The sequence below is a fragment of the Miniopterus schreibersii genome, assembly GCF_964146895.1.
Source record: "Miniopterus schreibersii genome assembly, chromosome: 6".
Lineage (NCBI taxonomy): Eukaryota > Metazoa > Chordata > Mammalia > Chiroptera > Miniopteridae > Miniopterus > Miniopterus schreibersii.
Window position 1 is genome coordinate 79,874,564 of NC_138107.1, and position 15,543 is coordinate 79,890,106.

At 41.8% G+C, this 15,543-nt stretch overlaps 1 protein-coding gene across 1 annotated transcript in view; it reads left to right on the forward strand.

Annotated features, from left to right (window-relative positions):
- Positions 1-14,272, forward strand: part of SAMD5 (sterile alpha motif domain containing 5) — a 40,803-nt gene extending 26,531 nt beyond the window's left edge. Inside the window, exon 2 of the mRNA XM_081139982.1 lies at positions 14,111-14,272. Coding sequence (XP_080996108.1) covers positions 14,111-14,173 — 63 coding nt within the window. The 3' untranslated portion in view covers positions 14,174-14,272. The remainder of the gene's footprint in view (positions 1-14,110) is intronic.
- Positions 14,273-15,543: the final 1,271 nt, after the last annotated feature.

Below are 15,543 nucleotides of genomic sequence, written 5' to 3' on the forward strand. Positions count from 1 at the left end.
TGGGCTGGGTTTTCTGCTCAAGGTCTTATAAGTCTAAAGCTCAGTCAGCCTGGTTTCAGATCTGGAGGATTCTGGGAGGAGAATCTGCTCCTAAGCTCATTTAGGTTTTGGGAGAAGCCAGTTCCTGAGAGCTGTAAATCTGAGGCCCCCATTTCTTTGTTGGCTATTAGCTGTGGGCCCCTGCCAACATCTTGAAACAGACAAAATTCCTTCTCATGTAGCCCCTCCATTTCCCAACCAGCAGCGATGGGTCAAGTCCTTCTCATGCTCCCAATCTCTCTGACTTTCTGTCTTCTAGCCAGAGAAACACTATGCTTTTAAAGAGCTAGGACTAGATTAGGCCAACTCAAAGAATCTGCTTTTTGTCATATAATTTAACCTAATTACAAGAGTGACATCTCATCATATATTATTAACAGGTTCTACCTGTACTCAAAAGCGAATGGGTTGGACAAGGCAAGTCATTGGGGTCATTAGAATTCTGCTTCCTATATGTGTTCCTGCCTAGGACAGGTTAGAAAGGAAGTTTTTGTTTAGTGGAACCTGTATCTTTGCCCAAATACTTACTTGAAAGGAAAGATTTATTTGTACAACAAGAATTAGATGTGGGTAGGGAAAGAGAGGGTTGCTGGGGTTGGTGAGGAGAGAGGATGCATTTTCTTTCAAAGGCTTCCTAATAAACAGAAAATACATAAAAAGCAATCCTTGCTTTTTCTCACATGAAAATGAAGGCATAGTATGATAGATTATATTAATGGACTCTAAATCACCCTTCCTTATTACTCCCCCTGCAGGATTCTGTGTCCCCACCCTTTGAACTAGGAATAGGCATATGGCATGCTTTGGTCATTGAAAGGAGAGAACAGTGATGTGGATCTCTTCCAGGCGGCAGCTTTGCAGAACTGTGCGTGGTTCACAAATTTAATCTTTTCCTTGAACTCACAGTGGCTGGAAATGTTCTTGACTGTTTTGTTACCTTCGGTCCTGGAGTGAAGAAAATGGCACAGAACCATAGTAGACCCACATTGGATTTGTAGCACGAAAGAAAGAAAAAACTTCTGTTGCTGTGAGGCATTGAAATGGTGGAGTCATTTGTTACTGCAGCATAACTGGCCCATCCTGACTGATACACGTGCCTGATACGTGTGTGCGCCAGTTTAAATCATCTTGGCCTTAATCTATTCCAGCCACTGCTAAGCAAGCAATTCTGCACAGGCTTCAGCTAGCAGCCTGACAGCTCATTGGCTTAAGCCCCTGCCTTTGCTTTATATCCAGGCACTCCTCTCATTTCCTCATGCACCCCTGTGGAGCTGACTAGACACTCACACATGTGTAAACAGGAAGTGTGGGGAGATTGACACTCGGGAGGCAAACCTTCATAAATGGGTAATAGATGCTGAGGGATAAATGTTTCCCTCTTTCTTCTCTTACATGCATGGTTCTGAGGTGCATTTCTTAAGGCTCCTCCAAAAGTCTCCAGAATTGAACAATATGTCACCAAGTGGCTAACTTCATAAACATCCTCATGTCAGCTTTCCTTCCTTTATTTTACTCTCCTGGCCCTTACTTCTACCCCCCAGGATCACATTCCCAAATAAACTGCCTGTACGTAAATCTTTGTCTCCAGCTCTTTTTGGTGGGGGAATGTGGCTCATCACCAGTTAGACCCTTATTTAATTTATCCAATCAGAGCATTATCTACCACCAGAGCGAGTTATTTACGTAATTCAGTGTGTAAAGAATTATACTGTGCATTTATAGAAACTTGCAAGCATAAACACTTCCACTCTGCCTGGAAGTTATTGTTAGGATTGCTGATCCAAAAATAAGACCTTCCCTCCTCCCCCCAGATTAGTCACCAGTTTCAGTCCATTCTGATATCATAACACACAGTTGTTGGTTGGGAGGAGCTCAGGTTTTCAACATTTAGCAATTTGTTGGATAGTGTTGTTAAGCCAATGTTTATATGTTAACAGCACAGCTGAGGTTGTGTAGACCTGTAGTTCTATGGTACCTTGTTGCCTGTCAGCTCTGAGCTGCCAGTCCACTGACAGTGCCATGTGGGACATTTCTCTGGCATCATGGGAAATGCCTCGTTTGGGAACTGAATTGGTTCAGTTCCCATAGCATCTTGGCTCTCTTTCCTCTTTGCCTCCTTGTCAGAGTATTCCCTAGAAACCTTAAAATCACAGCATGATAGAACTGGAGGGTATCTTAAGATCATCCAACCACACTCCTTACTTTATAGGTCAGAACACAAGTCTGTAGAGGTTAAGGAAAATCATCCTTTCTGGGGGTGGGGCAGGGAAAGAAACTGAAGGGGATGTAATCTTGGCTGTTAAGAAGATACCGTTCTTTTCTGACATAATTAAATTCTTGATTGTGATGCTTTTAAATGAACCATGAAATTCTAGGCACTTATAATGCAAGCGTGATTTTTAACTAAGACTTTTGCCCCCTCCTCACCCTCAATCTGAATGTTAAGGTGGCAGATGCATAACTAATGTTAGCTGAATCTATATTAAGAAATCAGCAAGGTGTCTGTATTTAACTTGCATAATCTGTGAATGTAATGTAGTGTTAAATAGCATGACTTTGCACATTATGTGCTAAAATAAAAACAACTTCTCTTTTAAAGTGAAAGTAAAATGCAATGATGTGAAAGCTTATCTTACATTTGTTCTCAAAGGGAATGAGAAGAACAGAAGGAAATAATTGAAGAACTTGTTTCTAAATGTGATTTCAGCAGGTGTATATACCTATTTTAAATTCTACTTTATTTGAGGGACAAAAGTCAGCTCTTGGGATTGTGTTCTATGCCATAAAGGGGACACCCCTATCAACAGAAGTGGGGGTTAAAGTCCCTTGTTATTTCCAGTTTTGAATTTTCTGAAAAATATCTAGTCCATTGAGCTTCTGTGTTTTTGCTTGGGGATGTTTCCATGGATCTGTGTTAGTTCCAGGAAATTTGGGTCCTTCCTATCATCTCTGGAACCAGGCGTGGTTCCTGCAGAAACTGCGTGGGGATTATCTGTTTCCCTGTTTGTCATCATTGCTGCAGTGGATTCCTGAAGGAGGGGACAATGACAAATTGTAAGGCCCAATCGTGGAAGATTGTGTGGAGAGGAATGCCAGCTATTCTGACTTAAGACAGAAAAAAATGTTGGCCATTAGCTTCTTGCAATACCTCTCTGAAGTCTTCTAGTCCGGTGTACACTAACCGTTGCAAGAATGGAGCTGTGACCACTCAGAATTCCATTGAAGTTGGGATTCTGGGGTCTGATTTTCACTTGGTGAACCACTTTTTATTTTAATATATTTGAATTTCTTCGAGAATGCAATTTTGTCTTCTGATGATTCTCTTCTGGGAAAGTGGCTCCTAATCCGAGGAACACAGACCCTTGAGGAATTAATACAAGAGTCCTAGGAACCATTTGGTACCGACCATTGTGAGGGGATGTCTACATAGATAATGTTTTGTATAAATTTATTTGAAGATGTTCTTAAATTCTTGGTCACTGTTAAAGCAGTAATATTTCTCAATCAAAGGGCAGTAGGAAAGTAAGAAAAAGAGAATAGTAAAGTTACTGTTTCTTTAGCATGTGTGTGCACATGCACATGCCCTATGTGTGTGGGGGAGGGTCTATGTTTTTAAACAATTAAAGAGGTCTTCATGCTTGGACAAGCTGAGAGCTTCTACTATGGCTGTTATGTTCTATAGGATATGCCTCATAAAACTAAGTGAAATTTTAAAAATTTAATGGCTAGACAGTGTTTAAAGCATACACATTTGTGACTTACTCTAATAACATTTGTGCATGACTAACTTAATGATGCCGCACATTCGTTACGTTTTGTTCTGAAGATGCGACTGAGTATCTCTGCCTCTTTAGGGGAGGGTTTATATCACTCAGTGATTGAACCAGCAAATAGAGTTCCATGCCTTCTGTGGGGCAGGTCTTAGAAAAAACATCCAGATCCACATAGATATAGACGTACACTGCGACAGATTCTGTTCTAAACAGTTTTACAGATATTATCTGGTTTAATCCTTACAACAGCCCGGTGAGATGTACGTGCTATTGTTGGTTCCATTTTTTAGATGGGAAACTAAAGTACAGAGCTATTAGGTTAAGTACTGCGCCCAAGGCTACCCATCCAGGAAGAAGGAAACTGGGTTTCATTCCAGTCTGAGCAGGGATCTCTGCACTGCTCGCGCCCCCCCCCCCCCCGGGGGACTTTGCTTCTGTCCTGGCAGGAGGGGATTTGGTGACTGCTGAGGAAGACCTGGAGGATAGGCTGGTTTGGGTTGAGGTAGCATAAACCCCATGTGTCCTCCATTCCCCACTTCCAGCCCTTAACGTCACATACACACACAGCTACCCTGGGCTCACTCTGGGCACAGTGACCTTAGGCTACCTTGGACTGTAACTGCAGTGCCCTTTGATCTGGGCTTTGCTCCCAAACCTTTAGAACTGTCACTTCTTAGCAGCAAGTATGTGTGGTAAAGTCCTCAGTGTATGATGGAACTCAGCGCAATTTACCTGTTGCGCTGCTTCAGGTAGCCTCTTTTCATGTCCTCAGAGTTCATTTGGACAAGGCCAGCATCTTGAGGGTCCTTCAGATGACTTTATAGGTACTGTTCCTTTAAAGAAATTAGCTGTTGGTCCTTGAGGCCCAGAATGATGGTATCAAAGCATGTCACTTTCATGAGACATTTGAAAGTGCCCCTCATTCCCCTGCCAAAACCAGAGAAGAGGTGGAATGATAGAAACCAATATAGACGCTCTGGATAGTCCTTCACTCAGGCTGCCAATAAACATGTAAATGTGCTTTCCAAGCAATTGCTGGAGAGGATTATGGCAGTTGTCTTGCTTCCCTGTCCATTCCAATTTGGCAGGGGAGGCCAGGGCCCAGCGGGGGCCACGCTTCAGTGTTCAGGAAGCTGGGACTGGACCAAAGGTTGTATTGATGGGGCAGGCTAGCTGTTCTCAGAATTGCCCAAGTCATTTCAAAAGCTGTTGTTAATTGTCAGGATTGACAAATAGAGTCCCTTGGAGAAGGATTTTTCCTGGCCAGCTCAGCAGTCTTTGCAAACCCTCTCACCAGACAGGTGGGGAAAATCAACTCACCTTCATGACGGGAAGCCTTCAGACTTTGTAGTTACATGGGGCAGAGCCAGATGGGGACCAGCAGGGTAAATGCAGAGTGATTGCTAGGAAGGAGCTCCCACTTCCAAGGGTATACTTATATTGCACACTGATGAGTTGATCTGAGGCTTGCTGGTGCTGATTTTGTGATCTCCACCTTGACTCTCCATCTATAAGTGGTATAGAGCAGGGGTCCTCAATGTGTGGTCCTCTCACCATTGGGGGTCTCCAAGGCTGTTTTAGGGGTCTGAGAGGTACTAATTGTTTCATAGCAATGCTATGACATTATTTACCCTTTTTACTGTGTGGACACTTGCTTTGGGAGCACAGAAGCAACAGTGGGTGAAAGTGCTGGCACATTAGTGCCAATCAAAGCAGTGGAACCAAACCATATTCGTGCCTATTGTAGCCTTCACCTGCACATGTGCCCAAAAGAGCCATTTTCCTAAAAATATCCTTGATGAAATAGTAGAAATTAGTACGTTTATTACAGTTCAGCCTAAGAGTATGTTTTAAAAAAATATTCTGTGTGATAAGATGGAACTGCTCATAAAGAAGTCTGTTGCAAATGGAAGCAGGTGTGTACCTGGTCTCCTTGCCAACTGCTTCCACTATTTGAGTTGCTAGCTGAACTAGCAACTTTATTCATAGAACGCTGTTTTCACTTGAAAGAACAACTGAAGAACAAGCCATGGTTAGTTAGACTTGGGTATTTGGCAGATATTTTTTCAAAGATGAATAAAGTGGACCTAATATTTCAAGAAAAACAATTGACAATATTTGTTGTTAATGATAACATTTAAATATTCAAGTAAAAATTACATTTTTGGAAACTTTATATCTGCCACAGTGAGCTTGACAGTTATTCAGTGATAGACTCGAAGGCTTTTCTGAGGAAATGGGTGATATTAATAAATGTTACTTTTTTGACATTGAATAATGATATGTGTTAACATTTGGAAAATCTGTATAATTCAGGAACCCAATATTTTTCAAATGACGAATGGATAATGTTACCAAATCACATGTGGGAAGAGATCCATTAAGAGTAGAAGATGGACCAATGCTTTTTATGTAGTAGACAGAGTATAAAAAGCTCATTGGTATGGTTTCAGATTTCACATTGCAACTGGCTTTTAAGAAACTATCTGTTGTCAAGTTTTGGCGTGGTATCAGAAAGAATATCTACAATTACCTCTTTTAAAAAGTTATTAAAATGCTTTTCCTTTTTCGAATGATACATCTATGGAGGCCAGATTTTCTTCATGTATTTCAACTAAAAAAACACATATTGCCACAGAGCACATGTAGAAGATGTGAGAATCCAGTTGTCTATCAAGTAAAGCAATAGGCAAAAATGAAAAACAATGTCATGCTCTTATTAATTCTTTGGGAGGGTAATATATTTATTTTACATAACGATATGTTATTTATGTTGACATGTAAGGCACTTACTCTTTTATATTTTTAAATTAATTAAATATTTTAAGCAATTTGTAGTTGTAATTTCCAATGTGGTAAGTGTCAGTGGTTCTAACTCACATAACCAAAAGCTCTTTGGAATCCTCAGTGTTTTTAAAAATGCAGATGGCTCCCGGAACCAAAAGTTTGAGAACCTTGGGTATAGGATAGTGCAGTATTTGCCAGCTGGAGGTCAGAGGAGTCAAAAAAGTTGTGCAGGCTGGGAATAGTGATTGTTTAATTATATACCTTTAAATAATGCAATAAAAATTATTTAAATATTTTCCTCTTTAAAACAAACCCCCGTAGAGCTCAGATGTATTTACATTGCTCATTGAAACCCTTTCTCATTCTAAAGTAACATGTTTAAACAAGAAAGCACTGGCAATTGTATTCAATTCTGATTCATTGAGAGTAAAAGCATCCACGTGGGTAGTGTGTTATTGGTAGAGAAATGCTTGTAAATAGCCACTGAAGCCTTCTCTCTTGTCTTGCAATTTAAAACAAATCATAAATATTTAAGTAAATAATAAACCAGTGGGCATTAAGGAAAAGAAACACAATCATTTCGAATGCTGATTTTCTGTTTTTGATGCTAAATAAATAAATACCAATCTGCATTTTAATACACATGGAGTCCATGTATAAACACAGTGTATAACTTTTAATGTATTTTTTTATAAATCCTATTTTATTACCTAATTAATGTAAATAGTTCTCATCATTTAATATGTAGTGAAAATTTTCCTTACATATTATGAATTACATTAAATATAATACTGTAAGTAAGCATTATGCATAACATTTAATATTCTGAATAAAAAGCAAAATACCTTTTGCTTAAAGTTACATGTACCTATGCTGCCAAAAACAATAAGGTGATTAAAAATATTCCTAAGAACTTTTGAGAAATGATGCATTTATGTAAGGGATCTGTCTTAGTTTTTGAGGGCTGCTGTAACAAAGTACCACAAAATGAGTGGCTTAAAACAATAGAAATTTATTCTCTCATAGTTCAGGAGTCCAGAAGTATGAAATCAGGGTTTTGGCAGGGCCAAGTCCCTCCAGAGGCTCTAGGGGAGACTCCTTCCTTGCCTTTTCTAACTTCTGGTGGCTCCTGTCATTACTTGGCTTGTGGCTGCATCACTCTCTTCTCTGCCTGTCTTCACATGACCACCTTTGCTATGGGTGTCTCTCCGTGTTCTCTCCTCTTCTCATAAGGACACCAGTGATTGGATTTAGGCCCATCCTAAATCCAGGATGATTTTATCCCCAGAGCCTGAACCATCTGTCACCGTATTTCCAAGGTCACCTTCTGAGGTTCCAGGTAGATGTGAATTTGGGGAAAACACTATTGCAGACATACTTTTACAAGGTTGGACTTCGCTGTTGGACAGAACCACTCTGCCACTGATAAGCACTCTGACCCTGCCCAGTTACTTTCACTTGAAACCTCAGATTTCTCATCTAGAAAACTGGGTCCATGGTAGCCATCATGTTGGCTTGTGAGAAGTAAGGGGATTATGTATAAATATACGATGTTCTCAGCACAGTGCCTGATCAGAGGAAGGTCACTCCATAAATATTAGTAGTTTTTACTCTTGCCAGGTTAAACAGGTAATGATAATAACAGAACACATTCTAAATATACTGTTAATCGCAAGTTTATTGGTGATAATTGTAATAAGAGTTAATGGTGATTTCGGAGACCATTAGTACCTAATAATGGATGATTTTACTGGGAGTAGGTGAGTGAGAGAGAGAGACAGGAAGGGACAGAGAGATGAGAACCTTAAGTGGGCAACCAGTGAGCCTGGTTAAAGACAGACATTGCTATAGACTAAATGTTTGTGTCCTCCCAGAATTCCTATGTTGAAACCTAGTCCTCAGTGTGATAGTATTTGGAGGTGGGGCCTTTGGTAGTGATGAGGGTGGAGCCCTCATGAGTGGGATTAGTGCCCTTAGAAAAGAGGCGCCAGAGAGCTTCCTTCTGCCAGGCGAAGACTCAGAAGATGGTCTCCGTGAGCCAGGAAGACGGCCCTCCCCGGACGCTGAGGCTCTGGACGCCACAGTCTTGGACTTCTCAGCCTCCGGAGCGGTGAGAAGTGAGTTTCTGTTGCCCATAGTCCGCCCACTCTGCGGTATTCTGTACGGCAGCCGACCAGGACGCTCGTCGGCAGGCCCACCGAATACAGCTCAAAGCGCCGCAGTGCGGGACAGAGTCCCGGTGCTGAGCACGCTCCAGCACTCGCCCTTATCTCGGTGTGGGTTTGTGTTGCGCATGTAGGGCCCGTGTCTTGATCTCTTCTTGGGGTGGCGTTTGAGGCCTTGCAGCCCACAGCGCTGTAATCCCGCGCGGTCCGATCCAGCGAACCTGCTCTCCTGCAGCTGTCAAGCTGACTTGGGCCACTTCCCTCCCTGCCTATTTCTGACTCCAGTCAGCAGCCCCAGCCCGCGCCTCTCCAAGCCCTTCTTCAAATAGCCTGGGCTCGGTCATTCCTGGGAACCAGAAGTCCTTGTAATGAGCTCCCTCCCTCCTTCCCTCTCTTCACCTCAAAAATGTCTTGGCGTCTTCTCCCATCTGCTCTTCTTTGCCTCTATTTTAGATGAGGAATTACCCCTCTCCCGTCTAAGACTAATTCCTCCCGTCGTATCTACTTTTCCCCAACTAATAATTATGGTCCATAATCATCCGTCTATTTTCTTGCATGTTGTCTCTCTCCATAGAACCTTCCGCTCCATCTGTAAACATGCCCAGACTCCCTCTTCGTTCCTGAAGGCACTGGCCCCTCCGGCTACCATTTTGTCTCCTTAACTGTATTTTAAACTTCTAGAATGAATAGTGACCTAGCCCCAGCTTCCTGTTGTGACAAGCTGTTAATTATTATAAGATTATTGAAAGCACAATCGAGAAATCCCAACAGTTAAATCCTGATCATTTCTGCCTGGTGGAGACAAGACATGGCTGTAAGGCTAGGCAGTGAGGTGGTGCTGGCCCGACAACCCTGGTCTCCAGGAGCTTGCCTCCACTTGCAGGCCACAACCCCTGCGTGGGAATGTAGCATATTCAGAGTGTTCAGGGATGAGTATAACAAAATGCTTTTAAGAAATTGGATTTACATAGCTATTCAGTTGGAAAAAATTATAAAATCTGTTAATGCCCTGAGGATAGCATAAACAAAGGCACTTTTATCTTTGAGCTCCTGAGTTTGTTTCTGAGAGTTTTCTGAATATTGAGCAGGTGGGAAGACGTCCAGCCTCTCCCGTATACTTTGCATTTGCTGACCACCTGCAGATGAGACCTGAGCGGAGATTAGAACCATGTGGGTTGTGAGGAGGTAGTGCGCAGCAGTTCTGTTATTAACCCCCATTTAGTTTGTCCCAGGAACTAGGTAATAAGTCAGTGTTTTCCAAGGACACCCATGGGTGAAGACTGGATGGTGGTCCATGATATGTACGTAGCATTTGGGTATTTGTGTGTAAAGTAAAGAAATATATATGTAGGTTGCTCTGGAGGAGGGCAGAGATTTCTCTAGTCTATAGAGTCCCAAAGAAGTCTACCCTCAAGACTTCTCTAGAAGAAAAGAGGGCCTGCGTGCCAGCTAGCTGCCTCACACATGGCATCTTCCAGCCTGCTGGGGTCCGGGAGGCAGCCGGGGCCTCCCCAGTGCAGCAGCTGGGAAAAGACCCTCAGAGTCCTTTATGGAACTCAAAGATGAACATTAAGATAAATAGGGGTTTAGTGAACATATATTGATAATTTTTTCTCCTTTGTATAGGCACTGTACTTTTACAATCAAGCAGCCATAGTAGTGTGTGATGTTATATATAATGTTCCCACAGGAGATAGAAAGAAGAGAAAATGCGGTTTCTGCCCTTGGAGAAGTTTACAGTTAAAATGAGGCTGTATCAAAACCGCCCCCAATCTAAGCAGATTCCCAGCCCTCCTTGGTCCCGCAATGGTAGGCCATGTGCCATGGCTGAATGGTGGTCAACTTGGCTTGAGAAAGTCATGAGATAGAAATATCTTGTGTTCTGTCACCAAGCACCCAGAGGTTCAGGTTTGTGCCCCTTTGCCATCCAAGAGAGGGGGCAACATTGGTACTGTTATTCCTAATTAATTTTTTCTCACAAGACAGTTGCCCCCTAGTTGTAAAGAAATTGCCTGGACTGTCAATGTGTAGTCACCAGTTTTATTTTTCTATCCTAGCAACCGAATGTGGAGAATTTGTGTCTATTGGTTCTCTATCTGCAATGGAATTATATCCTTAGGATAATATTACAGTAGAGAAATACCTTCTAGATGGGTTACCCTGCATATAATTCTGATTGCCTTTCATTAGAGGGAAATCACAAGCTAAAAAGAGTAACAGACTTTAAATCAGTTAAAAATGAGGATAATAAATGGAGAAAAATGTAATCTCATAAATCTTAATTTTTAGCCATAGGATTATAGTTTCTTTATTCATTAAATAACATTTTCTGCCCCTTCCCTGTTTCTCAGATTGGAACTCTAACATAGATTAGGAGAACTGCCAAATATCTGTGAAATGAGAGGCTTTCCTCCCACCCTTCCCATCCCCCATAATAGCCCAAAACAAGTTAGACTGAGAAAGTCCTGCAGTTCAGCCCAAGACTTAGGTTTGTGTAGCCCTAACGTAAGTTCTCTGTGATTGAGAGTGGTCCCAAAGGCAGGTAAGGGGAGAATTGGGTCAACCAGAGCATAAACCTTTCAGTAATGTTTCCTAGAAATAGGGAGATAACGTTACACACTGCCGGCATTCATTTTTTACAAACTCTAGCTATAAAAATAGCAAGATTTTGGGAGCATTAATAGAACCAAAAATAGAACTCGCTGTTTATTGTTCCAGAGGTTGGCTCTCATGAAATTTGAGAAAGGACCAGATATGAGGCCATTCCTTTCATGATTTTTAAGTCAGCCTAGTGCTATATCCAAAGACGACTATACACAATATAAAGATTAATATTTTTCTTGGTGGCGTGAAGAGATTTTTCCTTTGTAGGAGAATGCCAGATAATTTAGGGGGAAGCTGAAGTATTGATAATGCATGCTGGGGGGAGCTGCTGTGTGACATGAGGCTGGACTGGCAGTGCCTGTTTGCCCAGAAGACTTCTTTTTATCAGTTATTTCCTTAAAGTTGGTGAGAATTTTACAAATCTGTTCATTTCTCTTCCACTTGAATACGAATGGGATCTAGCAGGAGTGGGAGCCGAGCTGTCCCCATGCATGCCCACCTCTGGAGCATGGGCGGGGGGGGCGCTCGGATCGGGGAAATTCCCAGCGTTTCCCAGGATCATGAAGCAACATGTGCTCTGCTAATTGCTATTCTCGGGGACCATGTCTCACATCTCCAAACTCTCCGTGACCCAGCTGCGGAAATCCCGTTTGTCTGCCTCCCACCCTCACCCCCAGGAATGGAAAACAGCAACTTGCAAGGCTGGGCTTGTTTCATGAATGTGATTTGTTTTTGTTGAACCAAAGACTTGAGGTTTCTGAGGCTGAGAGCTTGATGCTGGATTTGTGAATGACTCCATGGCCTCGTCTTTAGATGAGTTTAGTGCGGAGGGTGTCTGCACTTGCTGGGTGATAACCCATCCAGGGGCATTTTCTTTATTTTTATAGGTTCCTACAATAAAATGGCCTTTAATGGTAGGTGAGGCTATCTTGCTGGCTTCAGGCAGAGCTATATCCAGCATGGGGACATCTGAGAATCTTTTGTTTTACTAAGAATGTCCTCAAGATGCCTCCTCCCTTGGTGACCCTGTCCTTTCCCTTAGTTCCACCGATGCTGTAATGGGGGCCCTTTGTGTTGTTTTCACAGAAATAGTGAGGTATCTTGCACTACAGAATAACTATAGGCTTTGGTGTTTGGTCTTTTCACTTATTCATTATCAGAGCGTTAAAAACCAAACAGTTTTTTCTTCTTTATATTAAGCTGAACTTCCCCTTATTCCCCACCAAAAAACTTAGTTTTGTCAAGAAAGGTTGAACATCACCTTTTCAAAGTTCTTAACAGGAAATGATTTTAATAGAGGTATTGGCTTGGCTGTGGTTTCTTCGAGTGACTACTTGAATATATTAATTAATAATATAAGTTATTATTACTTAGTATTATAGGGAAAAAAAGGCCTGAAAATAGCTTGATTTTCTGGAGAAAGAAACTTTCCGAGCATGGATAGTAATACTTTCCACATAGATGCAATTGCTGGATAATGTTACCCAAACTAATTAATGGTGACATATTAGTTAGCATATTGCCATCAGCAGGTGGCCATCTGAGCAGGGGTGAAAATGGCATGTGCTCAAACAAATTGTTGTACCCTGGAGAAATGTGCGCAATTGTTTTTTAAGAGAGTCTTTTTAATGATGCCTGTTATATAAATTATTTTTGTAAGGCATAAAACTGGGGTCAGGTAGGAGAGATACAAAAACAAAACAAAAGAAAGCAAATGGATTCCACCTTTTCCAAAAGCTTTTCCAGTTATAAACAAAAACAAAAACCTAACAAGGAAACAGTTTCATCCTACCAGCACAATTTGCCTGTCCTATCAAAATCTCGTGAAAGACTCTGGTGTCCTCTCTTCCTTCGCACTCGCCTTTCTTCCTCTCCTTTGTCCATTTCAGACCTGTCAGGGGAGTCCTGGCACAGGGTGGAACTGTGACAGATGGGCAGGAAATTGTAATCGGTTGCTATCCTTCGATTTCGGAGGAATCATTGTGACAATGAAGGGGTTAAAACTGTCAACAGCTATCAGAGCTTGGAGATAATTAGTGCCGTATCAATCCCAGAACATCCACGCAGATGACCACACAGCAGCGGTGAATTCTACTAGGTTGCTGCTTTGAAGAAACCCTGATTAATCTCTTTCCAGCACTTGTGCAACCATGCTTTTTAAATGCATATGTGGAAAAGTGACTGTTTCTGCTTACACATGGTTATGATGAAAGACGATTGGGAATCGGTTTTATCTTGGAAGGTGCATTTTGAATTAGCACTTGCAGATACAGGTTAATAGATATGCACCCCCTGAGCATGAGCTGTGTAGCCTTTAGAATGTTCCATAGTGTGTTGACTGTTACTCTATCAGTAAGGATGCTGAAGTGCAGTATCGAGTGATGGTTTAGGGAGGCAGACTGTTACAAGATACAGGTTGATATAATTTTGTGTTACTGTCTTGTCTAATGAGCAGCATAAAAGGAAAAAGAAATAGACCTCTTTAAAACAAAAGAAGTAGACCTCTGAGAGCAAAACTTGAGAACAATAGGCTTGAGAAGTATAAACTATATTTTTGTTGATTAGCTTCCAAGAGAAAATTGATATTGATAAAAAGCAGAACTTAAAGCTGTTTTCAAAAGTCCAGGTGGTAACCAGAAAGGGACAACTATGACGTAGAAACAGGAGCAGGAGTCCATGCTGAACTAGGGGAAGAAAGGGTAAAGGAGAGCTTCAATAACCCCCCTATGTTCAAATCCACAGGTCCCATTGGCTGGCATCCTAGAGTACTTAATGAATTGGCCGAAGTCATCACAGAACCGCTAGATATCATTTTTGAGAACTCGTGGAGGACTGATGAGGTGCCTGAAGACTGGAAAAGGGCATATTTAGAACCTTCTTTCAAAAAGGGAAATGGATGGTGACCCTGGAAACACTCATCAGCTTAACTTTTCCTTGGAAAAATTCTGCAATAATCAGTACACTGGGTAACTAACTTACAATAGCTAGAAATGAGGCAGTGAAATACCACACATTAAGAAGTACCGAGTTCCATTTTTAAAGGACACATCATTGGGAGATACAGCCTTACGCATATTTTGGGATTCTTCCCTCTAGTCTGAGTTCTTGATGGAAATAAATGAGGTTGGCTAAGGTTTTTGGATTTAATTTTAAGTGCAGTGCTAGACAAAAAGCAGGTTTCTGGCATTCACTAGTAATTACATAATTTTAAAATTAACCTTTAACTTGAGAACAGTAGCTTTGATTTTGTTTTTTAACGTACGCTTTTTTCACTTTATATAGGACTGTGTTTTCATAGGTCGAGGTATTTTATAGAATTCTATATAGAATAGTTTGGTGAGGGGATTCTTATTTTAAGGTGCTTTATATAATCATTTCATATATAGGAACATTTGTAAAGCTGACAAATTAAGGAACATCACCAAAGGAAGCAAATTTTTTCTAACTTTTTCTTTTAAATGTTTTTATTGAATTTAGAGACAGAGAGAGGAAGGGGGGGGGGCAGAGAGAGAAACATCAATGAGAAAGAAACATCAATTGGCCGCCTCCTGCATGCCCCCCACTGGGGGTCGAGCCCATAACCCAGGCATGTGGCCTGACTGGGAATTGAACTGGCCGCCTCATGGTGCATGGGACAATGCTCCACCAACAGAGCCACACCAGCCAGGGCTCTAACTTTTCTTTCAAATTTAATCTGGCTGCAGTTTAGTATCAGCACCAGTTAGACTGTCTGGCTCTGACACATACTGAACAGGAGCCCGCTGTGGACCTTGATGGCTGGTTTTCTTCACTTGGTGCCTCACCCTGCTCCCCAGGTGTCTGAGCTCAGGTGTGTGGGGCCAGGGAGGTGGGGGTTAAGAACCCCAACCGCAGCCACAGAAGAGAGTAAAATAAGGTGGGAGGAGGAAATTAAGGTGACCCTGGAGTATTTCTGATTCCTGTTGTTCTTGCGTTTGGATATTGGCAGTTTTATCTGCTGAGAAAATGCAACCATGTTGATAGGACCAAAAATTTAGTTAAAAGGAGACCATCAGAAAAGATACAGACATGCAACAAGCTCTCGAGCCAGGCAGCTTCTGAGAGGAGCTGAGCATCCTGTGTGGCAGAATCTTCCCTGTGCTGCTGAGAAGTGCATAAGAGATTCAGGTTTCCAGCAGTGTGGGGATGCTCTGGAG